Below are 26,436 nucleotides of genomic sequence, written 5' to 3' on the forward strand. Positions count from 1 at the left end.
TCCCCACATTGATGTGTCCATCAGGACCCAAATCCCCAGGGGAGACAGGAACCAAACCCTCTGTCCCCACACCCAGGAACCAAACCCTCTGTCCCCACACTGATGTGTCCATCAGGACCCAAACCCTCTGTCCCCACATTGATGTGTCCATCAGGACCCAAATTCACCCCTCAGACCCCTCTGTCCCCAGGGGATGTGTCTATCAGCTGTCACAAACCAAACTCACTCCTCAGACCCCTCTGTCCCCAGGGGATGTGTCCATCAGCTGTCACAAACCAAACTCACCACTCAGACCCTCTGTCCCCAAGGGATGTGTCCTTCAGGAACCAAACCCTCTGTCCCCACACTGACGTGTCCCTCAGGACCCAAACTCACTCCTCAGACCCCTCTGTCCCCAAGGGATGTGTCCCTCAGGAACCAAACCCTCTGTCCCCACACTGACGTGTCCCTCAAGACCCAAACTCACCCCTCAGACCCCTCCTCTGTCCCCAGGCTGATGCCTCCAGCAGCTCTGGAACCTTCTCCATTTGCTCTTTGCCTGATTTGCCTCTACAGAAAACTTCTCCCTGCCAGCACAAAGTCTCCCGTGCCTGAGAACATCATCCCTGGAACACAACAGCATACCTTGGAGCATTCCTTCGAGTGGTTCTTCCTGACTAGCTGGCCTGGCAGCTCCTCCTGTGCCAAAAACTCCTGCCCAATCTCCAGAGGGAAAGGCAGGAGCAGCAGCTTCCAAGAATCTCTTTCTTCTCAGGTCAGACTCAGGAAGTTTTATTATTATTTTATTCAGACACAAAAATTTCGCTGGGTCTGCTCTAATGTGGTCACCCTGAGCTAATCCTGCCCCACTGCATTGCTGCCAGGGAAATTATTCATTTATTTACCCCAAGAAGAATAAGAAACACAAATCAGCTGCAGGGTTTTGTTGTTGTTGTGGGCTCAAAGCCCTGAAGGCTTTGGTGCATTCAGGGTTAAGGACCAACCCTCCACGCAGGTAAATACCCAGAAAGGTGATTTTTTATATCTCATCATGGAATGGTTTGGGTTGGAAGGGGCCTTAAACTCATCTTATTCCAACCCCTGCCATGTGCTGGGACACTTTGCACTTCACTGGGACTGCAAAATAAGTTCTTGAAACCAATTCAGGACCAAATCTCCAACGTGAATTTTAGTTACCCTTTCAGCCCTCTGGAAACACTCAAACTTTAATCAGAATTGTGAGGTCTGTAAACCCTGACCAACTGCAAGACCCAACAGATTCACCAAGATCCATAAACTGATCATGGCTGTAAACACAGCAAGGGGTTCAGGATCTCCAGGAGTAGTTGCTTTTTGCTGTTTTTATTAAAAATCTCATGTTCTGCCTTTTTTATCTGCAGATCCCTGGGACCCACCAGAGATCTGTCACCCTGTTGTCCTCTGACAAATCCATACTGGATTTTCAGAGTCCACTGGGATGAACAACAGCTCTAGAGCCAACGGCCAGGAAAATGAAGAATATTCCAGAGAATGCGGCCAGGAAAAAGGAAGGAAAATACTTTAAATTTGTTTTACATCCATGAAAATAAGTATTTTGAAGCCATGAAATGTATTGGCTTAAAGACTTCTTAAAGAAAAACAAAAAAATCTTTAGATATAACAAAGATGCCTTGAAATGAGAGGTATTTTTCAAGTAGGGAATCATTCACACACTCTGCCTACACAGAAAGAAAGAAATAATGAAGAAGCCACAAATCCATGGCAGCCCAGGCTGCCTTTGCACCAGCATTAACTTTGATGAATTCCTGAACTGCTCATAGGTCTCAGACTATGCAATTACCCAGGAATTCCTCTATAATTGAGCTCCAGTGAAGTGCACACTTATTAGGAATCTCTGCTGACAGTATTTTGCTTTAATATTCACACCACTGCTTCATAAATAGGTAGGCAGAGTGCTTTGATCTGGAAATGTGGCCATTCTTGCTATGAAAAGGAGAGGAGCAGAGCTTTTCTTTCAACTGGAGCAGTGGTTTGGACCCAATAACAGAGTTAAAGACTTCCTAAAGAAAAACAAAAATATCTTTAGCTATAGCTTAGAGATATAACTCATAGATTTATATATTGGGCCCAGAGCCTGGACCCAGAAACTGAGCAGTGATCCCACACAGTGATGTCACTGATGAAGGACCTGTGCTCAAATTGATGCCTCAGGTTTTGGCTTTTCTATTTTTCACATTTTGTGCTGCTTTAGTGTGTGGGTCTGGGTTCATATTATGGGATGGTAAAAAAAAAAAAACCACAAAGAAACCCAAACAAACCAAACAAAAAAATCCACAAAAAAAAAGAGAAGGTGGACTGAGAAGAGCCCAAGCAGGTGCCCAGAGCTGAGGCCCTGAGGGCAGTACCTGCTGGTGTTGTCGTCGTCCTCGGAGTCGATGAAGCTGCTGGACTCCAGCTCGCTGCTCAGCATGGTGGAGGAGCTGTCGTAGCCAGGGGGGTGCTCCCGGTGCCTGTCCAGCTTGGGGTGCCCGTTGATCCTGGGGGCTGCAGGAGAACAGGAAAGGAGTGTTACAGCACTGGGGAGGTGTGGGAGAGGTTTTACAGTGAGCCAGAGAGAAGTTTGAGAAGAGGATCCATGTTTATTCCCTGGAAGAATTTCCTACCAAGGTCACTGACATGGAAACCAAGAAAGAAAAAGGATAAATAAGTGTCACCAAAGGGAAATTGGGGACAGCCAAAGGTGATACAAACACTGCATTATCAGAAGGTATGAAAAGCACTTTATTATTAGAAATCTTATAGAAACAATGGTGGACCTAAGACCTGATTGGCTTTTAGGAATCTTCTCTCACCTACTGGTCAAGAAGGGACAGCTCCTTGTAAACATCTTTGACAAACAGAGACTGAGATAATAATTGTTTTAATTCTTTTCTCTAAGTTTTCTCACAGCTTCCCAGGAAAATCCTGGGAGAGCTATGTCTCTCTCTGTTCAGAGGATATGTGATTACCACAAATAAGAGAAACCTGCACTTTGTTTGTGCTTCCTGACCAATGAGTGAAGTGTAAATTATGAGCTTTGTAAGAATGTATAAAAAGCATACATGCTATAATAAAAGCTCCAAGCCTTCTGAAAATGGAGTGTGTTTGTATTGTGACCATCTCCACCAGGACCAGGACAGACATTTGGGATCTGTGAGCCTGCCCACACGAGGAGCTCTCCAGGCCCAGGCATTTCTCAGTGGCTGCACAAGAGTTAAGTTCACCCCACAGCAAAGCGGGTGTTGAAACCTCAGCGTCGACACTTGACATCTGCAGACTCGTCAGAAACCCAGCAGCAGCTATAAAACATTCCTCAACACCCAAAAAAACCCCTCTTGTCCCTTAATTACCTCCCTAATTAGAGCTTCCACAGTCCCCTTTCCCACTCCTCCTCAGCAAACTGACACGGGAGCTTTGTTCCTCCCAGCCAGGGGTCCCCACAACATGTGCCAGGCAGACCTCCCACCACCCTCATTAATTTCCTCACTCTACTTTCACTTAATAAGAACTTTGTCAGCCTCCCAAAGCAATGAGGACTTGTGTTGTTTGAAAAGTGGGAGCTCTGGCATCTTGATTTATTTTTCCAGATCGGTTTTCCTTGAGGTTTTCCTGGTGTTTTTATCTGCAGTGTCACACAGCTTCAAAAAAAGAGTTTTATTACATTCTTCAAGCCATCATCTTTGTGGGGATTATTTTAAAATCAGAGAATATACAAGCACAGATGGGAGATTCACTGTCTGTGCAATTAAAACAGGAATACAATTTAAGGGAAATGGGAAGAGCTTAGGGAAACCCCAAATCCTTCTGCATTTTTAATGGATAGAGGTGTGAAAACGCTGTCAGATCACCCAGATGTGTCCCACAGCTTCCAGCTGCAATCAACATTTATCACTGTGTGTGTGGAACTGCCCAGCAGCAATTCAGCAGAAACAGCTTTTTTGGGGTGAGCAATCCTGCAGGAATGAAGGGAAACATCCAGAGCTGTGCTGAACAATCCCCCCACGGTACCACGCTGCTCGTTATCACCCACTGCACAACCTGGGGAGTTCACCATCACCCCAGCTCCAAACCAAACCTCTGCAAGGATCTTGTTGCACTTCAAACCCAGACTGAAAGCTGGCAACGTTTCACAGTAAAATCAGGAAACAATTTTTATAAAGTAAAATGGAGAGAAGCACATAAAATCTTTGTTTAGTGTTTAAAGTTGGGGTTTTCCCAACTTTCATTCTGTGGAACCTCTCAATTCCAGTGCTCTGGGCTCAGCCTGTTTGACCTGTTCAGGTTCCAGCTGAGTGTTTCTCTGTTCCCAAATGGCTCCTTCACACCTTTTCCCACTTCACCTGTTTGAAATGAAGGCTGGAACACCCTGCCCCTGTTTTCCTGTGGAACAAGAACTCCTTTCCCTTGAGGGAACCCAGGGAAATCCTCTTTGCCAGGCTGGGTGATTCTTTGCACCAAACAGTTCCAAATTGTCCAGCTGGGTGAGCTGTTCCTGAGCCTCTGGAATAAATCCCCTGGCACAAAGCTGTGAGTAACACAGAGCTGCAGGAGATCCCTCACCCTGCCCCTCTGCCAAGCACCAGGGCTGTCATTTGGGCATTATTCAAACGAGTTTCTGCAGGAGCACATCAAACACTCCCACTGCATTTCCTGCCTCCTGCAGGGACAGCAGGATTTTCCCAGCACACAGCTGCTGGCCCTGGCACAGCTGGGATCCAGGTGTCACAGCCCTTTCCCCATCCTTGTCCCCCTTTTCCTAGGGCTGTTCCCCCATTTTCCATCCAGACAAGACTAGCAGGTGCAAGAAAAGAGTGATCCTGTGATCATTGTTATGAAAAGTCCTTAAAATCCTGCCCAGGATTAGGGTATTTCACTTCTTTTAGTGTTGTCAAGCAGCAGTTCAGGACACAGAGCTGAACTGTGCATTTTAAATCTGCTGTCCACTGAAAACAACACACTCCTGGTGGTGCTATGTGTACTGGATGTTGTTACTGCTAAATGAAATATTGTTATGACCACAGAGACACCATGGACATTAAATAACGTCTTTTAAAGCAGCTCTCCTTGCTTTATGCACACTGACAGAACTCACCTGCTGCAGGCTGAAGGCCTGAATTCAGAGAACACTGTTTGTGACAGGGTCTTGCCTGGGCTTTGGTAAAAACAGGAAATTTCATCCCATTTCCTTCTCAAGGGAAATGCATGAATTGATTTCAGACCACTCCAGTGCTCAAAAAATTCCATCAACCAACAGCAGCGCTTATGCCAAAGATATCCAGAGCAAAACATGCCCTGGCACTGATTTAATGCTTAAAACAACTCCCCTTTTCACATTCTTCTTGTTGATTAAGTTTTTAATCAACACTGTGAGAGGATTTTGCCTCTTTCTGTCAGTTCCCAAAGGAATTTGCAGTCGGGATCATGCACAGACAGCTCTCTGCTCCTTCCACTGAGGATTTCCATTCACTCCTCATCAGTGACACTCTGGAAGGGTTAAATGAACACAATCCCTCATATAAATCTGATTTCTGGGCTTCTAACTGGAGGCAAATGCTTTGGTGGGTGGAGCTGTGAATAAAGGCTGGGATGGCATTTCTTGGGCCCAAGTATTCCAAATTCTGCACCATTTTAACGCAATGGGTGGCACCTATTAATTCTTAATTAAGCCTGGAAATTCTTGTCTGGCAATGAATAAAAAACCCAAGCTTCCTTTGATGTAAAGACCAGAGGCAAGAGATGGAGTTTTGCATTTTATAGGTGCACTTTGGGTGCATTTAGGTATAAAACAAGATCTTCAGAGCCTCTGTTACACCAGCAGAAAACACCACAGCTGATCCAAACCTTGAGAAATCAACAGGCAAGCTCTTCATCTTCTCATGCTACAGAAAGTTCTGCACATTGTCAAAAACAATCTCTCTGCCACTTCACTGTGAAGTGTATCTGGGAAAAACGCTGAGCTTCAAAGACTTTCAGAGCAATTATCAAATTATTTCATTAAAATAATAATGAAGACTCCCTGAAAGCAGGCAGGAACGCAGCCAGGAGGCTCTGGAGGAGGAGGAGTGTCACCGTGATATTTTCTGAAAAATCCCTTTGCCAGGATTTCTTGTCCTGGGAAGCTGAGAAAGCTCAGAGGAAAAGGTAAATAATAATTATCTGATTCACTTCTCCTGTGTTTGGCTGCTTTGGATGTGGTCTGGAGATAGTTTACAAACAGATGCATGATTGATTGGTTCCATGTGAATTGTTTTTACTTCATGACCAATCACCATCAGCTGTGTCTGTGAGGAGTCAGTCACAAGTTTTTGTTATTCATTCTTGTTAAGCCTTTTGTCTGTATCCTTTCTCTTTCTTTAGTATAGTTTTAGTATAGTATTCTATAATATTATATTATAATGTATATTATCATATCATATATTCACAATACAATATAATAATACAATAATATATCATAATATCATAATTTAATGTCATATCATATAATATCATATATTATCATAATATATTATAATATCATAATTTAATAGTAGTATCATATTATACTATACTATAACATAATATTATATTATATTATATAATGTAATGTGATGTAATATAATATAATGAAATATAACATCATATAGTATCATATAATAACACAATATCATAAGATAATATAATATGATACCATATAATGATATAATAATATAGTGCCATGATATAATATAATAATTTAACAATATAATATAATATCATATCATATTATATAATATGATGAGATGTAATGTAATGCAATGCAATATAATATAATATAATATTATATAATATGATGCAATGCAATATAATATAATATACTAATATAATGTGATATGATGTAATATAATATAATATAATATAATATAATATAATATAATATAATATAATATAATATAATATAATATAAGCCTTCTGAGAGCACGGAGCCAGACTCTCATCTCTCACCTCGTCCTGGGGAGCCTCACACCCCGCCCAGAGGAGCTGCTGCCCTGGGAGGCGTGAGGAAGACGGCAGGGGAGGAAGAGGAGGCACTCACGGTCCCCGTGGGCAGGGGAGATGTCAGGGGAGGCAGAGGAGGCACTCACCGTCCCCGTGGGCCGGGGAGGCAGAGGAGGCACTCACCGTCCCCGTGGGCAGGGGAGATGTCAGGGGAGGCAGAGGAGGCACTCACCGTCCCCGTGGCCCGGGAAGATGTCAGGGGAGGAAGAGGAGGCACTCACCGTCCTCGTGGCCCTCGCGGTTGCGGCGCCGGTGCCGCTCGCGCCGGTGGCTGATGACGGACTCGGTTCCCGTCTCGTTGTCCAGGCCGTCCCTGCTGCTGCCGGCGTTGGGGCTGCCACAGAGCACGAGCGGACAGTCACTGGCTATTCTGCTTTTCCCTCTCCCAGCCACGCAGCCCCAGCCGGGAGCAGCTCGGGGCAGCGGGCACAGACTGCCGAGGTGGGCGCTGCAAACGGGCCCGGAGCTGGGGCACCGCGGGGGAAAGAGATCCTAAAAACACCTCAGGGGGAAAACAGAACCTAAAAACACCTGAGGGTGGAAAGAGATCCTAAAAACACCTGAGGGGGGAAAACAGAACCTAAAAACATTCGTGGGGGGAAAGAGAACCTAGAAACATCTCGGGGGGAAAACGGAACCTAGAAAACATCTCGGGGAAAAACAGAACCTAAAAAACACCTCAGGGGGGAAAACAGAACCTAAAAACACTTGAGGGGTGAAAAGGAAACCTAAAAAACATCTCGGAGGGAAAGGAGAACTTAAAAACACCTCAGGGCAGGGGGGGAAAGAGAACCCGAAACCACCTGAGGGTTAAAAGAGAACCCCAAAAGAACACCTGAGAGGTGAAAAGAGAACCCCAAAACCACCTGAGGCGTGAAAAGAGAACCCAAAAAAACCAATTGAGGGGTGAAAAGGAAACCTAAAAAACATCTCGGAGGGAAAGGAGAACTTAAAAACACCTCAGGGAGAAAACAGAACCTAAAAACACTGCAAAGGGGAAAAGAGAACCTAAAAAACACCTGAGGGGTGAAAAGGGAACCTAAAAACACCTGAGAGGTGAAAAGAGAACCCCAAAACCACCTGAGCCATGAAAAGAGAACCCAAAAAAACCAACTCTGTGAAAAGAGAACCTCAAAACCCCTTGAGGGGTGAAAATAAAACCCAAAAAACCAGCTGAGGGGTGAAAAGAGAACCAAAAACACCTGAGGGTGAAAAGAGAACCCAAAAATACACCTGAGGGGTGAAAAGAAAACCCAGTGCTGAGGGGGGGAATAATTAATCATTAATTATTGTTTAAATTTTGTTATTATATAATTAAATTTTAGTTCTTTTTATTAATTTTTAATTTAATAAATTAAATAAATATAGACATAAATATATATAAATATATAATATAGAAATATAATTATATATTATAAATTAAATTTTAATTATTTTTATTAAATTTTAATTTAATAAATTAAATAAATAGAAATAAATATATATAAATATATAATATAGAAATATAATTATATATTATAAATTAAATTTTAATTCTTTTTATTAATTTTTAATTTAATAAATCAAATATAGAAATAAATATATAAAAATATATAATATATACATATATATAATATATAAATAAATACATATAATACAATATAATATATAATATATAAATAAATTATACATGAAATGCAGCTCCATTTCCATTTCTCACCTCACCCTGCACCTCCAGCACCAAAAGCATTTGGCAAACCCCAAAAAAGCAGCAGCAGAGCAGGAAATTCACTGTTATTGTTAGCAATGAAGGATGGGACTGTCAGTGAGTTAAAAATTATTTCTTGCTCACATAAACATGAATTTTAGAGGTTGTGAGTAGGAATTTTAGAGGAGCAAGAAGTTGGTTATAGTTTAAGAGTAGTTATAAGTTTTGTTACAAGGTAAACTGTAATTTAATATTATCTATAATATATTAATATTTTTTATATAAAAATGTAAATACTTTATATAAATATATAATATATGATATATAATATAGAATATATAATATATATTATATAATATATAATATATAATTCACAGTTTATAATTTATAATTTAAGAGAACCTCAAAACCACTTGAGGGGTGAAAATAAAACCCAAAAAACCAGCTGAGGGGTGAAAAGAGAACCAAAAACACCTGAGGGTGAAAAGAGAACCCAAAAATACACCTGAGGGGTGAAAAGAAAACCCAGTGCTGAGGGGGGGAATAATTAATCATTAATTATTGTTTAAATTTTGTTATTATATAATTAAATTTTAGTTCTTTTTGCCCAAAAAACCACCTGAGGGGTGAAAAGAAAACCCAAAAAACCACCTGAGGAGTGAAAAGAGAACCCAGTGCTGAGGGGGGTAATAATTAATCATTAATTATTTTTTAAATTTTGTTATTATATAATTAAATTTTAGTTCTTTTTATTAATTTTTAATTTAATAAATTAAATAAATATAGACATAAATATATATAAATATATAATATAGAAATATAATTATATATTATAAATTAAATTTTAATTATTTTTATTAAATTTTAATTTAATAAATTAAATAAATAGAAATAAATATATATAAATATATAATATAGAAATATAATTATATATTATAAATTAAATTTTAATTCTTTTTATTAATTTTTAATTTAATAAATCAAATATAGAAATAAATATATAAAAATATATAATATATACATATATATAATATATAAATAAATACATATAATACAATATAATATATAATATATAAATAAATTATACATGAAATGCAGCTCCATTTCCATTTCTCACCTCACCCTGCACCTCCAGCACCAAAAGCATTTGGCAAACCCCAAAAAAGCAGCAGCAGAGCAGGAAATTCACTGTTATTGTTAGCAATGAAGGATGGGACTGTCAGTGAGTTAAAAATTATTTCTTGCTCACATAAACATGAATTTTAGAGGTTGTGAGTAGGAATTTTAGAGGAGCAAGAAGTTGGTTATAGTTTAAGAGTAGTTATAAGTTTTGTTACAAGGTAAACTGTAATTTAATATTATCTATAATATATTAATATTTTTTATATAAAAATGTAAATACTTTATATAAATATATAATATATGATATATAATATAGAATATATAATATATATTATATAATATATAATATATAATTCACAGTTTATAATTTATAATTTATATAATATATAGTATATATTATATATTATAAAATATAAATTATATATTAATAATTTTAGTATATTAACAATTAGAAAATATGTATAGCATATTTTCTATTTATACATTATAGATATTATAAGATATCATAGCAGATTTATTTGGGAATGGGAACAGCAAACACAACCTGAGCCATGTCCTTGAGCCCACAGAGCATTCCCACTTTTTCCCTGCAATATTTGGAATATTCTGGAAGAAGCAGGAGGACCAGCAGGGCACTGGACCCACAGAGCTCGTGCTTAATTACCAGTTAATTATTTTTTTAAACAAAGCTGGAGGTGGCAGCTGTGCGGGCAGGTTTAGGGCAGGAAAGACAAAAGCCTGGTTTTATTTTCTGGCCCGATCAGAACACAGGAGGGCAGCACAGCCCTTGCAAGGCACTGCCAGAATTTCCCAGCATTTCTTGTCTCCTCTAAAAGGTTTTTTTTAAAAAGACTCACAACACTGAGAGCCCTTCCAGGCAACAGCCATCCCAAAAAAAAAGAAAAAAAGGCAAATTTAGGCCATATTTCCTTCTCCAAACACAGCCTAAGAGCACAAGGCCCTGCTTTAAATCCTCCTGCTGGAAGGAGGAATTTTTTCCTGGTGGAAATTCCCTGGAAAATGAAGATATCCTAAGGATCAGGAAGAGGAAATAACAATTATCAAAGCAGATATTCCCAGCCTGGCCACCCACAGCTGGAGCTGGCAGCCTCTGGATGGACATGGAGCAGGAATTATTATTCCTTGTGGAAATTCTCCCTGCTGCCAGCAGCCTTCAGCTGGCTCTGCAGCCTCCCTAATTACACAGAACACACTAATCACTTGTCAGCCACACACTGCAAAAAGCATTCTGGGCTCCCCCCCTGCTTAACTCATCCACAGCAGGCTGGAAAATGAGATATTTGGGATAAATATTTCACTCTGCCAATGACAGGGAAACTTCAGTCCCATTTCTCTTTTAATTCCTCAATATTTGATTTTTATAATCACAACAACAAACAGTTGGCTTGGAGCAGGAAGAGAAAGGAGGGTGAGAATTAGATGGGAATGAGAATTTGGTAATTAAATGGGAATTACTGGAATGATGGGAAAATGAGATATTTTGGATAAATATTAACTCTTCCAATACAGGGTTTTTTCAGTCCCATCCCCCTTTAAATTCCTCAATATCTGATTTCTATAAAAATCAAACAGCTGGCTTGGAGCAGGAGGGGAAATGAGGGTGAGAAATAGATGGGAATGAGAATTTGGTAATTAAATGGGAAATGAGATATTTTGGATAAATATTTCCTATTGGATAAATATTCACTCTACCAATGACAGGGGTTTTTCAGTCCCATCCTCCTTTTAATTCCTCAATATTTGATTTGATTTTGAACAACAACCAGCTGGCTTGCAGCAGGAAGAGAAATAGATGGGAATAAATCAATAATAAATCAATGGGAATTTGAGCTTACTGGAATGATGGAGGCTGGAAAAATGAGATATTTTGGACAGGGGTTTTTCAGTCCCATTCCCTTTCAATTCCTCAATATTTGATTTTTATAAAAATCAAGCAGTTGGCTTGCAGCAGGAAGGGAAATGAGGGTGAGAAATAGATGGGAATGAGCATTTGATAAATCAATTTGATAAATGAGAATCTGCTGAATAAACTGGGGCTTACTGGAAGGAGGGGGGCCGGGAGTCTCCGATGCCTCCTGTCCTCTCCAGGGCTGGGGGAAGCTCCACGTGGCTCTCGGTGCACTGGGAGCCTGTGTCAGAGTGGGAGCTCTCAGCCAGGACCAGCTGCCAAAAGAAAATAACCCAGAATTACACAAAATGACATCCTCAAAATCCCACCAGCTCCTCCAAGTGTTCAGCCAAAATCCCGGGATCTGAGGGGAAGAGCGGGGATTGCTGCCAAAGCTGCAGAAAATCAGGTTAAATTCAGGCTCCACGTGAAAACATCAGCAGCCTGGATGGCACAGAACCCCTGCAAGCACCAGGAACTCTCCTGTGGAGTGCTTGGGAATTATCCCAAATCCCAGTCCTGGACAAGGCAGGATGGCAATATTAACAATATCAATATTCCCAGGATGGAAAAATGGAATTACAGATGCTGCAAGGATCCAGCTCCTCATTCCAAACAACAAGGACTTGTACACAACATTCCCTACCCTTGGGAATTATCCCAAATTCCAGTCCTGGACAAGGCAGGATGGCAATATTAACAATATCAATATTCCCAGGATGGAAAAATGGCACCCAGAATGGAAAAATGGCACTCAGAATGGAAAAATGGAATTACAGATGCTGCAAGGATCCAGTTCCTCATTCCAAACACCAAGGGCCTGGCCACAGCATTCCCCATCCTTGGGAATTATCCCAAATTCCAGTTCTGGACAACTTTAATTCAGTAAATCCTCAATTAATTATACAGATTGATACCTTTCACTAAGAAGCAACAAGATCTCAGTTTGTCTTTCTTTTTAGCTGTGGGAGAAGCTAAAGTAACATTTTAAAGTTAATTTTAACTTAAATTTTAGATTTCAATTAAATTAAAATTTTACATTTTCATTTCAATTTTAAAATAGTATTTTTAGGTGTGGAAGAAGCAGAGCAGGAGATATTCCAACTCTTAACTGGTTCATTTATTAAGGATTCACTCTAATATAATGATCAACAAGGGGATGGAGAGGAGGGAAGTGGCACTGAGGATGCAGGGAATTACTCCAAGGAGCAAAAACCATAAATATGAGGAGGAAAACACACACAGGCTGTCAAAAAGGAGCTGCCTGGAGATAAAGCAGCTCCCCAGCAGCACAGGCAGCAGCTGCATTATTCAAACTCTTATCACCAAAGCAGGAACAAGAGAGGAAACACTGAAGGGGAAAAATAACAGCAGCTTTGCCAATAATTTGATAATTAAAGCTGCTTTCTGCCAGGTGGGGAGGTTCAAGGGAGGTGTTGAGGAAGTGTCTTGGTGTTCTGGAGGTGCAAGGATGGCTCTGAGCCTGGAAGATTCCCTGAGGAATCATTTTCAGCAGTAAAAATCTAACCAAGGGATATAAAGAAAAAAAACCAAAAACAAAAACAAACCCAAAGTGGGTGTAGGAAAGATCTAAAACATTCCCTCAGCCTTCACACTCCGGGCTGGGGATGCAAAACAAGGCAGAGGAATTTGGGAGCAGGAAAAAATGTTCTTTAAAGCTTCCTGCTGAGGAAGGAGGAGCCAACTAGGAGGAGCCAACAACACAAACCATTTGCATGTTTTGGGATATTTGCTGTCCAGCATCTCCCTGCCCCTGGAGGAAGAAGCTTTGGCAGGGCAGAAGTGATTGTGCAGGAGTTTGGGATGAAAATCCATTGCAGCAAAGCATCTCCTGGTGAATGGGGTGGGATTTCCTCAAGGATGAAGCACGGGGAGCCCATTTCTTCCTGGTCTGCAGTGGGACTGGAGCCATTCCAGGGGGAGAGGGCTGCAGGAATGGCCCATTCCTGATCCTCCAGCTGCACTGAGGAAAAGAAACCCTGAAACTTCCATCAGTTCATTGCCAGCCTTGAACCTGAGACAGATTTCAGAATTTGTGATTGATTATCCATTTTTTTGGGACCATTTTGGATCATCTTGGGTTCCTTTTGGGATCATTTTGGTTCACTTTGGGACCATTTTGGGATCATCTTGGGTTCGTTTTGGGACCATTTTGTTTCACCTTGGGTTCATTTTGGGATCATTTTGGTTCATCTTGGGTTCCTTTTGGGACCATTTTGGTTCATCTTTTGTTCGTTTTGGGACCATTTGGGTTCCTCTTGGGTGCAGCCCTGGCTGGGCTCTTGTGCTGCCCAAGGTGGATCCATGGAGGAGATCCTTTTCATAAATCCCTGCTTTATTCTTTAACTCTGTTCTAGCTCAGCCTTCCCAAGGCATCCCAGTGACTAAAGAAACACCCAAAAGAGCCATTTATATTTTTGACAGCAACTTCACAACAGCCACATTCATCTCTGAGCTGCAAGTAATCATTTCCCATAATTTCTCAAATCCCAAGTCAAAGCTTCAGAGCTGTGCCCCATCATCCACACCAGGCTGCTCCCAAAGGAGCAATTGCAGAAAAGAGCTGTGCTCCACCAGGAATTCCCCCAAAGGCACCAGGACTCCTCACCTCTGCAAAAACCTCATCAGGAATATTGTATTTATTTGACCAAGGAGAAATTGTCTATGCTGAGATGAGGCTTGGGATGAGCGAGGGTTTATATAAAGTGTGAAGAGACTGGCCCTGAAATCAGCTCATTTCATCCAAGATTCTGCTCCTGGGGATTTTTATTCCCTGCCTCAGCTCTGAGCATTTTTATTTTTCATTTCCCAGCCCTGGAGCTCCTGTGCTGCCCTTGTCAAACGGTTCTGCCCCACCACGGCGTTAATTAGAATTGCAAATACAGCCTGTAAAAAGCTGATGTACAAACAGGACAAGAATTATCTGCTGGCACCCAGATAATGGGGAGGAAAAAGCAGGGAAAACCTCACAGAAAGCAGTGACATCACTGGCAGCCAATGGGGAACTGCACATTCCCAGCAGCCAGGCAAGGAATTGTTCCCAGATGTTGCAAATCCTTCCTAAAAAACAGAGATAACAGAGCTGGCAGCAGCCACAGACCAATTCCTGCCACACTCCCAGCTTCCACCATCCCACTTTTTCCCAAGAGAAGGGAAAAACATTTTAATTCATTGCAGTAAAATATTTTCTTCCACCTTTTTTTTTTTTTTTTCGAATTGTCCAGTTAAGGCCCAAAAATAAAAAGGCAAAAAGCAAAATTGCATTAATAATTTCATTCAGGTAAGCAGTCCCAGAAAACTACAAATAAATAATTCCCAGGGAAAAATTATATTCTGGGTTGTATGTTAGAAAAACAGGACAAATATCAGCTATTTCTGGCAGAAGATGTGTTTGTGTAAATGCAATTAATGTAATTAATTAAGAATTCTGACATGCAATTAATGATAGCCTCTGTATTGTGTAAAAAAAAATTAAAGGTCAACCAAAGGAAAAAAGGATTTTTAAGGATTTTAAAGAATTCCTTACAAAGGAATGTAGAAAGGAGCAGCAGCTCTGTCCCAAATTATTTCATGCTTAAAAAACACCACAACAACAAAAAACAACAGCGAAAAGAACCAAAAACACACAAGAAGAAAAACAAACCCGGGCTGAAATCAAAAGAAAGATCTGAGATGTGGAGGAGGAAAACAAGCAGCACACAGGAGGGCTGGGGAGGAAGTTGAAATAGCTAATTAGCAGCAGGGATTTTAATTCAGCAGCGAATTAAAATGATTTTGATCCAGCTGCACACGGAGCTCTCAGGGCAGCCAAAGGAAAGACCTGCAGGATTTTTTGGAATATTTTCCCCTATGGAAATCATTGCTGCAGATGACACCCGGATCAAAGTTCCCACCTGTGACAAACAGAAGGATTCAAATGGTGTTAAAAAAGATGAAAATCTCCCATTTCCCCACGGCAGCGCTGTGGAAACTTCAAAGTGGCCTCAGGAGGAGACGAGGGGGAAGAGGAGGCTCAGCTGGGGGGTGTACATTGAATTTTGCCGTTTTTACACGTGTGGCACACGCTGCAGTCATGGCCAGCAGCAAACCGTCCTCACACACGGGTCTGTGCAAGAATCCCAAGCTGCCTCCCAGCAGCTGACACACATCTTATAGCACTGGGGACAAAGGAAGCTCAGGGCCAGTTAAAAAAAAATAAATAAACAGATAAAGAAATAATCCTGGCCAAAACATACCAAAAAAAGTGTGTGTATAAATATAAATATAAATATAAGATATAGATATATATTTCTAAAAGGTAAAGACCCAACTTTGCTACCCCTGGAAGATTTGTGTGCAATTATCTGTTAAGTCCCAGTGAATGGGATATTAAAAAATTCGAAGGGGAACAATTAACATCCAGTGAGATTTACATAAAACTCCTGCAGTAATTAGCAGCAAATCGAGGCAGATAAGCCCTGCAATTTTATGGGTGTTAGTGTGGAAAAAGTCATTTGCAATTCATCACGCAGGTCAGACACAGATGTTCCAGCTGATTGCCGAACAGAAACCCTTGTCAACAAGCATCAGCAAAAAGTGCATTTTGTGAGCTCCAAAGCAGCAGAAACTGGGGAGCTGATGGGTGGGAAGCAGGAAAAAAAATCGAGTTTTGAAGGAAAAAATCCAAGCCAGCTTCCTCCAGCCTGTGCTGGCTCTGCAGGACTGGGGGGGTTTGTAACTCACCCTGAGCAGCAGGAAAAAATTCACTCCAGCACACAAAAAAGGCTCCATTAAAGAAAATAATAATAGTATTTATATAATAATTTAACATAATAAATTACCAAGAATTAATATTAAACCCCAAATAATTAATACATCCCTATTTTATTCTTTAACGCTGTTCCAGGGCAGCCTCTCAGGGGGTTCTGTGACCACCCAGGGACACAGAGCTGGTCAGTGATGCTGCTCCCAGGCCAGGCCAGCACAAATCCCACCTCCATTTCCTGCCCTGCTTCATCTGCAGCTTTTGGGATTCTCTTTTCAGCTCGTTAATCACACATGAGATCCCTTTTTGTGCCATCCCTTCCCAGCCTGGCAGAGCCCCATGCCCGGCCCCGCTGCGATCCTTGGGCTGGGGACACAAAGAGCACCCGGGGCTCGGGGCACCCTGAGAGCAGCAAAGCCAGCAGCGCTGAGCCTGCAGCCAGCCCAGAACCTCGGGGCACCCAGGGGACACCAGGATGGGCCTCCTGGAGCACTGATCCCATCCCAGATCCTCCTCGAGCAGTGATTGATCCCCATCCCAGATCCTCCTGGAGCACTGATCCCATCCCAGATCCTCCTGGAGCAGTGATTGATCCCCATCCCAAATCCTCCTGGAGCACTGATCCCATCCCAGATCCTCCTGGAACAGTGATCCCCATCGCAAATCCTCCTGGAGCAGTGATCCCCATCCCAAATCCCATCTCCACCTAAAAACAGACACAACCTCATTAAGAAAGGAAGTAATTGGTGAAATTAAGAAAGTGGTGCTGTCTGCAGATGGATCCTCAGCTCTCAAACATTCTCTGTTTGTTTCAACATCAGTTTGATTCTCTAATGCCAATGGTTTTTATTCCTTTGACAACCAATTTGCTCATCCAGGGAATCTTCTCTTTTTTCCTAGAGGCAAGTGGTGCTCCTTTCTCTGAGCACTGCCCAGCTTTAGACGGGAACTAGATCAGAAATGTAGCTTTAAACCAAAATAAAGCTTTCAAACACTCCTCCATGCCCCAGCCGAGCATTCTGACCCTGCTGTGAGGAAATGCACGGCTGAGCTCTTGGAAAAGCCACGCTGGTTATTAGTCAGCTACTGCTGCTGGGGCAAAAGGTTGGAGCACAAAGGTAAAAAACAGGTAGGGAGGTCCTAAAAAAAAGGAAATAAAGTAACTTTTCCTTCTGAACACAATTCCCAGGAACAAACAGCTACTTTTGGACAGCACAGACTGACAATCCCGATTTTTAAAACCTCAATTAATACAAAATCTACTGAGTGCTTAATACCCATTTGGGTGTGTGTGGGAGGACTGATTTTAAACTCAGCTTTACAAAGCCACGTGTTTTGCTTGCCTAACACTAAAAACCTGTTGGGACTACCCAGCTGCCAGAATGTGAGTGCCCTAAAACGAAAAGCAATCAATGGAGCAGGAAGAATTGGCTGGTTTTGTGTGACCCAGCTGAGCTCCGAGCTCAGGTCCAGCTGCTGGGAGCCCAGCAGGGGCTGTGCCTGCTCATCCACAAGGAATCTTTGCTTAGGAAGCATCTCCCAGCCAAAGCCAGGCGTCAAAGACACGCTGCACTTTTCCTTGCATGCAGGAAACAGCGTGCAATCAATCCTGTATTTGATTTTTTGTGTTATTTCCATGTAATCCTGCCTACAAAAAGCCAGGCTGGGAAAGGTCAAGCTGCTCGGCGGGCAGCAAATGTCCTTATCCTGTCTGACTTCAATGTCTGGGCTGCTAAAATATTTTAAGGGATAAAACAGTTAAAATATTTAAATAGTTAATATTTAAATAGTTAAAATATTAAAAGAGTTAAAATATAAAAAAGTTGTAAGAAAAGTGAGCAAGATCTTCAACTCCTAAAATCAGCACAGGAATGGAGAAAAGCTGCTCATTCCACCTGAGAATTCCAACTTTGTACCAACTGTGCAGTTGGAAAAACTCCTATAAAGTTACTTTACTACTATTTCCTTGTGTATCTTAATCCCAGCAAGAACAGGATCTAAAAATCAGCTGCCAGTATCAAACAACACAGATTTCCACACACAAAATCCAACATACCCAGGACACCACTCTTCCATTGAAGCAAGGGAGCTTTGCATTGTCATCTGAGATCTCTTCCTTCACCACCCTGGAAAACAAACAAAAAAAAACAACAAAAGAAGAAAATCAGGAATGGACAGTGGTTTTCTCAAACTGTTCAGGAAAAATACAATTTATTCATTAAAATGTTGGTGTCAGCAGGTGCTCTGTGTTTACAGAATATGGGACTGTGAGGATAGAGGAAATAAATCAAAATAAAGGGTAGAACAGCAACTTTCCAGACAACCACCCCAAAGTGGGAGGCACTAAAATAATTTCAAGAATTTCCCATTTTGGAGTCTCCCCAGAGCCTTGAAAGGTCTAATGGGGACTAAAATCCCCCTGTGCTGAAATCCCCCGTGCCAGAGATCCCACATTTGTACCAAAACCAGATTTCTGGCCTCAAACTCACTGCAGAACAGGGACAAATTTGCCGTTGACAATCTGAAGCCTGAAGTCTCATCAAAATGTTTGCATCCACGAGCACTTTTTCCTTTATTTATGTTTTTGTCTTGTTGCTGGGTGAAGAAAAACCACAACAACCACAAAGCAGCTCAGTGGGATAAAACAGTGTGGTGTTGGGGGGGGCTGGTTGGGAGGGAGAAAAGAGCAAACGGAGTTTCTTTTGAAAAAATAAAAATAAATAACTCCACCACTGATGCCTGCATTCCCTCACATTTTAAGGAATGAGCACTTTTTTTTTTCTCCACACTTATTTGCATTGTTAATGGCTGGCAGGGCAATATTAGGCAATCTTTACCCCCTTTTTTTTTTTTTTTTTTCCTATTATTGGAAAGAAAAACATTGTAAAATATTCACTTCATTCCTAAACCATCTGTCCTCCCTTCATCTTTTGGCAGCAGGAATCAGATCATATGATTCTATTCTTGCTTTTAGTCATTTATCCTCAGACTCCAAGGAGCAAACTCCACTAAAAGCAGAAACTCAGGGCTTTAAAAACCTCTGACAATTCAGAGAAGCTCTCAGACCTGTAATTCTGGAGCTGCAATCCCAGGATTTCAACACTCTCCTGGATCTCAAGGGACAGACTGGAATCTTTTGTGTCCCACAGGGAACACTCACTCAGCAGAGCTCCAGCTGCTGGATCAGCAGAGAAAGATGCTGCAATAATTTTATCTGCACGTCTGAAAGGGCAGGATCTGCAGGAAATGACACTCAGGACATCCCAGAAATCCCAGGTGAGAATTTCTGCACCCAGAAAAAAATCATACAGAGAATTTCTGCACCCAGCAAAAATCATACAGAGAATTTCTGCACCCAGAAAAAAATATAAACAGAATTTCTGCACCCAGAAAAAAATCATACAGAGAATTTCTGCACCCAGAAAAAATTATACACAAAATTTCTGCACCCAGAAAAAAATCATACACAGAATTTCTGCACCCAGAAAAAAATATAAACAGAATTTCTGCACCCAGAAAAAAATATACAGAATTTTAGCACCCAGCAAAAATCATGCACAGAATTTCTGCAGCCAAGAAGAATCACTCATTTAAAAACTGAAAACCCAGAGCTCCAGCTGCAGACAAGCCTGAAGACCCTTTTGCTTTGCTTACAATGCATTTTATACTTTTCTTTTGCTTACAATGCATTTTCTACTTTTCTTTTCTGAGCATTTTCATACAGAAGAACCAATCTATACCTTCACTTTTACCTACAGCCTATCAGAACTCCTATAATTCCATATTCATGTCACTACTGCCCACTCACAGTTTAAGCTAGAAGTTGTTTTTCAGTTTTCTTGCAGTGGAAAATTCTGAGATCTTTTTTTTTTCTACTTGCAACACCACCAGTCTTGTCTGTCTGTGGAATCTTTTTGCTTGGTAAAAGCATCTTTTTGTTTCAGGTGGGTTTATCCTTTGCTCCAAGCCCAAAAAATCCCTTTTAACTAAAACACCCTTTGCCTCCTTGGTTATCCACTAAGACTGGCTCCAGCAATAATTTTCTTCTATACCAAAACTTGCTTCCATTTCTATTCCTCCTTCACATTCTACACTCAGAAATCTTTCTGCCAAGCACACAAAAATGTGAGATTTTCTTGGCAAGCTTTCATCCTCCCCAACAACAAACCCCAAATTTTCACCTGCGCTTCTGCACTGACCGGTTCAGCTGCCCTGGTGACGGACAACCCTGGACTCAGCCAGGACAAAAACCCAGCCCGGGCTTTGCTGCAGCTGAAGGGAACAACTTCCAGATCTGTTGCAACTTGAAACTACTAAAGATAGCCCTGAGCTACGAGGCGAGGGAATGACAGGCTGGAATTCCCAGCTGGCTTTGGGGAGGGAGCAGCAGCGCCAGGAACATCCAGGATGGCAGCAGCAGTCGAGGTGAAAATGGTTAAAAATGGTACAAATCGTTATTGGAGTCAAGAGGATCCTCTCCATCCCCAGCAAGGAGAGAGAGAGGAGGCAAAAAGGAGGGGTTGGGGTGGTTGGGGTTGGGGAGGTGACACCGTGAGAGATGCTGGTCTCTTCCTGGGATGGAGAATATTCCAGCCTGAAACAGCATGGCAAGGAAAAAAAGGTGATTTCTCCCAAAAATTTCTTCCTGAGGTGAAGAATATTCCAATCCGAAACAGCATAACAAAGAAAAAAAGGTGATTTATCCCAAAAACTTCCTGGGGCGGAGAATATTCCAATGCAAAACAGCCTAACAAGGAAGAAAAAGTGATTTTTCTCAGAGACCTCATCCTGAGGTAAAGAATATTCCAGCCTAAAGCAGCATGGCAAGGAAAAAAAGGTGATTTATCCAAAAAGTCTCTTCTTGAGGTGAAGAATATTCCAATCCAAAACACCATGGTAAGGAAAAAAAAGTGATTTATCCCAAAAACTTCCTGGGGTGGAGAATATTCCAGCCCAAAACAGCATGACAAGGATAAAAGGTGATTTCTTCCAGAAACTTCCTGAGGTGAAGAATATTCCAGCCCAAAGAAGCATGGCAAGGAAAGAAAAGTGATTTATCCCAAAAATCTCTTCCTGGGGTGGAGAATATTCCAGTCCAAAACAGCATGGGGCAAGGCAAAAAAAGGTGATTTCTTCCAGAAACTTCCTGAGGTGAAGAACTTTCCAACCCAAAGCAGCATAACAAAGAAAAAAAGTAATTTCTCCCAAAAATCTCATCCTGAGGTGAAGAATATTCCAATCCAAAACAGCATAACAAGGAAAAAAGGTGATTTCTCCCAGAGACCTCTTCCTGAGGTGAAAAATATTCCAACCCAAACCAACATGGCAAGGAAAAAAAAGTGATTTTTCTCAGAGACCTCATCCTGAGGTGAAGAACATTCCAGTACAAAACAGCATAACAAGGAAAAAAAGGTGATTTATCCCAGAAATCTCTTCCTGAGATGAAGAATATTCCAATCCAAAACAGCGTAACAAGGAAAAAAGGTGATTTCTCCCAGAGACCTCATCCTGAGGTGAAGAATATTCCAAATCAAGCCAGTATAAGGAGAAAAAAAGGTGATTTCTCCCAGAGACCTCATCCTGAGGTGAAGAATATTGGCATTGGATGTGCTCCACCTGGAGATAAATCACCAGAGCTCTCAACCTGATTGCTAATGGACTCAGTGTTTGAAAATAACACCAAAGAGCATCTGATAGCAAGGCCCAGAAAAGGAGATGTTTATCCCCTTTCAGAAAAAGAGGTTTTTATTTCCCAGGTCACGTCGTGCCTGTTGGCAGCCCTGTGCCTGTGGAGGGCTCAGAGCTCCTGTTCCAGCACACACAGCCTCCTGTTCAGCTGGGGCTGGGGCAGCAAACAACACCTGGCCACAAAGTTGGAATAAAAGTGATATTTCCAGGTCACTACAGGTCTGCCTGCCCAGCTCCCACCTCTGTGTTTGCCCCTTGGAAAGGGAGAGCACAGCACACCAAGAATTTAGATTTTTATTCAATGTTCTTCACAGACTTGTGGCACGTCCCTCTTTGCTGCAGTCCAGAAAAATCTCCCTGCACAAAAAGCTTTTAATTCATCCCTCAAATGCATCTACCAGGTGGAAGAACACAGGGAGCAGCAAACAAACACCTGGCCACAAAGTTTGAACAAAGGTCTGCCTGCCCAGCTCCCACCTCCACGTTTGTCCCTTGGAAAAGGAGAGCACTGCACACCAAGAATTTAGAGATTTTTCTCCAGTATTCAATATTCTTCACAGACTTGTGGCATCTCCCTCTTTGCTGCAGTCCAGAAAAATCTCCCTGCACAAAAAGCTTTTAATTCATCCCTCAAATGCATTACCAGGTGGGAGGAAGGTAAAAGAACACAGCCAAGGTCACATCAGGGACAAATCGTGGAGAATACCCCACTCTACCCCAAACACCTGCTCTGCCCCACCAGCAAAGCCCCCACACCCATGAATATAAAAAAAAATAATAAAATAAAATAAAAAGGGTGAGGAAACGTGGGGAAGGGGAGGAGGGAACAGCTCCACCAGCTCACATCCTCTGCTTTATTTGACTTTGAGGAGATTTAAGCACTAATTAGCAAATGAAACAATCAGTGCTGGGAGCAGCCCCTCCTTCCTCTGGCTTCCTGGAATTGTGTGTGGATGCTCTGGCTCTCCCTGCACGAGGAGGGCTGTGTGCCTTTCCCAAAGCTCACACCTCACCTGTACCTGGGACAGCTCACCCTTCCAATATCCTCAATTTCTCTTTTCTTCCAGAGAGGATTTCAGCCAGAAAAACAAAGATTGTTGAGGCTCAGCCTCCCTCTCATCCCCCTGCCAAGAAGAATTCCTCTGATTCCACAAAAACTGGGGTGCACCTGATGGCAGGTGAGCCCCACAAACCTCTAATGGCTCTGATTCATCAGCACGGAGATAATTGGTAATTAAACAATGGGTTTGATAATGCTGCACTCTGATTTCATCAGGCACGCCTGGCAGAGAATAAACTCTCCACAATTAGCTGGGTGATTTTGCATTCCACTCGGAAAAATGAGGTTAAAAAGGAAATTCTCCTTTCCTCCAGCACCACAAATATGGGAAATGCAAGGCTGCATTTGGAAAAATGAGGTTAAAAAGGAAATTCTCCTTTCCTCCAGCACCACAGAGATGGAAATGCAGGGTTGATTTTCCATTCCACTTGGAAAAATGAGGTTAAAAAGGAAATTCTCCTTTCCTCCAGCACCACAGAGATGGGAAATGCAAGGCTGCACTTGGAAAAATGAGGTTTACAAGAGAATTCTCCTTTCCTCCAGCAGCACAGAGATGGAAATGCAGAAATGCAGGGCTGAGACAGATTTATTCCAGGTTAAACTGCACCATGACACACACAGAGCATCCCAATGTCCTTCAGCACCAGATTAATCCCATTTTATCACGGGATCGTCATCAAGGCTCTTCTTAATTGGCCTTTACTGATGGGAAAAGGAGGGAGAAGCTTCATTCATTAAAAGGAGGAGAAATTAATTCATTAAAAGGGAGAGAAGTTAATTCATTATGAACTTGCCTGGAGATGCTCAGACAGAAACCAAAGAAATTCAGCTTTTTGTGCTAAATGTATCTTTGTTTACTGCTGTCACCTCGAAGGCAGCCAAGAGATTATTCCAATTTTGTTATTATTTTATTTTATTATTCAGATTTTTGTTTTCATTCACACAATCAGGTGGATTGGAGGATAAATCCAGGGGCCATCAAGTCCAACCTTCACAGAGGGTTTAGGTTGCTCAGGGCCAAGTTCAGTCAATTCTGAGCATCCCCAAGGAGGGATGGGCCACAACCTCTCTGGACAATTTGATTTTCCTTTATGAAGCAGCAGTTTTCCAAAAAAGCTGTTTCAATTAGCTTTATTTTATATAATTAGATTTTATAGATATAAATCTTCTGGTTTTATAAGCAATCACATAATAGCAATTTAAATTAATTAATCACATTAAATTTAATTTAAATCTCTAAGTTATATTTATACTTAATCTGGCATTGAAGGCTGCAGCTTAAAACTATAAGTAATATAACTTTAGAACTATAACTATAATATATTTATATATAATAGAATATATATTTTTTATTTCTATACTTAATCTGGGATTGAAGGCTGCAGTTTAAAACTATAACTTATATAACTTCAGAACTAGAATATATATTTATCTATAATACAATATATATTATATATATTATATATATATAATATTATATATTTTTTATTTCTATACTTAATCTGGGATTGAAGGCTGCAGCTCTAGAATTAGTCTGCCTGAAGCTGATTAACACTTCAGTGTGAATATTTAATGAAGAATTCCAACTTCAGGGATTTTACAGCTGAGGCCACAGCACAGAGAACCTTCAGCCACCTTCCCAGTGCAGAAAAAGGAATGGAAATAAAGCCACGTGCTGAATTTACAGGGATAAACACAAATAAAATGAGATTTTCAGCAGAAAACCTCCTTACTTGGTCAGGGAAAACAGGAATTCTGCTCAGGAACACAAATCCAAAAAGAACTTTGAGATGGAAGCACAGAGAGTCTTCAGCCACCTTCCCAATGCAGAAAAAGGAATGGAGATAAAGCTGAATTTACAGGGATAAACACTGGAATAAAATGGGATTTTTCAGCAGAAAACCTCCTTACTTGGTCAGGGAAAACAGGAATTCTGCTCAGGAACAGAAATCCAAAGAGAACTTTGAGATGGAGGCAGAGAGAACCTTCAGCCACCTTCCCAGTGCAGAACAAGGAATGCAAAAAAGCCACGTGCTGGATTTACAGGGATAAACTCTGGAATAAAATGGATTTTTCCTCCTTGTGTGACTCTGAAAAGGGAATTTCCACGTGCAGCAATCCCGTTTTGCCCTCTGCAAGGTCTCAGCGCTGCCACAGGGACTCCTTCCAAAAAATTCCACGTGTTTTGAACCAACTGCTGCCTGGGCTGCCAGCCCAGCTCTGCCTCATCCTCCCATTTCTGTGCAGGGCAGCAGCCAGAAATCCTGCCCCACTCCCTCCAAATTAACTAGAAAATATTTGTATAAAATATTTTCAATGAAAATATTTTCATGTTTTAATAAAATATTAAAATATTTCTGAGTGGCCGTCCAAGAGCAGTGGCATGCAGGGAATGTGATTTGCTTCTCTGCTCCTTAAGGAGCAATATTTCAATAGCTCAAGGTGTGAAAATCTCACTAAAATACAGATATTTGTGGCATTTAAACAGAGATCTACAAAAATCAGTCTGGTTTGACTGTGGCACTGCCAGACACAGCTGTGCACGGTGTTATATCTCACTCCATGCCCAGCTAACCCAGAAAAAAAATGTTATTTTTGCAGAAAAGCCAAGGAAATTGGTGAATTTTAGAGTCCTAAGACCTTGCAATTTCTTTTCCTCAATTTCTTTTCCTCAGTTTCCTCAGAAAGGGTTTGGAATAGAACGAGCAAAGCATTTTAGGCACGCTGAGAATCTCCTGTGTTTTCTCTCAGCTCCCTCTCTCCTTGTATTATTTAGTAATTATAAATGACTATTTATATTATTTACTAAATGATTTATGGATTATTTAGTAAATGATTTATGTGCCTGGATTTAATCTCACAGGTGTTAATGAATCTGTCCCCAAGGGACACACACATCTCTGCCAGAAAAACAAGGAAATCACAGCACAAGGGACAGGTCACCACAATCCTGAGCTGAACCAGGTTCCCAATAAACAATAAATATTAACAAGCCCCCATAAAATTAAGCAGTTCTTGAGAAGAGCTTAAGGAAAAAAAAACCCACTGTAAAAGCTCCAACAGCTGCCTGGGATTTGCTTTTCCCCAGGGTGCAATTATCCTCCAGACTAATAGAAATAAAATAAAATAATTTAAAATAAAAATAAAATATAAATAAAGTTTTTAAAATAAAA

At 41.1% G+C, this 26,436-nt stretch overlaps 1 protein-coding gene across 2 annotated transcripts in view; it reads right to left on the minus strand.

The window, feature by feature from the left end:
• The window catches only part of DVL1 (dishevelled segment polarity protein 1), a 54,870-nt gene that overhangs the window by 18,399 nt on the left and 10,035 nt on the right, over nt 1-26,436 (minus strand). For both annotated transcript variants that reach the window (XM_041463635.1, XM_041463634.1), the window contains exons 2-5: nt 18,572-18,641; nt 11,904-12,025; nt 7,254-7,366; nt 2,385-2,523 (exon numbers count right to left, since the gene is read on the minus strand). In XM_041463635.1, the coding sequence (XP_041319569.1) occupies nt 2,385-2,523; nt 7,254-7,366; nt 11,904-12,025; nt 18,572-18,641 (444 nt within the window). The remainder of the gene's footprint in view (nt 1-2,384; nt 2,524-7,253; nt 7,367-11,903; nt 12,026-18,571; nt 18,642-26,436) is intronic.

The sequence above is a fragment of the Pyrgilauda ruficollis genome, unplaced genomic scaffold (assembly GCF_017590135.1).
Source record: "Pyrgilauda ruficollis isolate IOZ18807 unplaced genomic scaffold, ASM1759013v1 scaffold169, whole genome shotgun sequence".
NCBI lineage: Eukaryota > Metazoa > Chordata > Aves > Passeriformes > Passeridae > Pyrgilauda > Pyrgilauda ruficollis.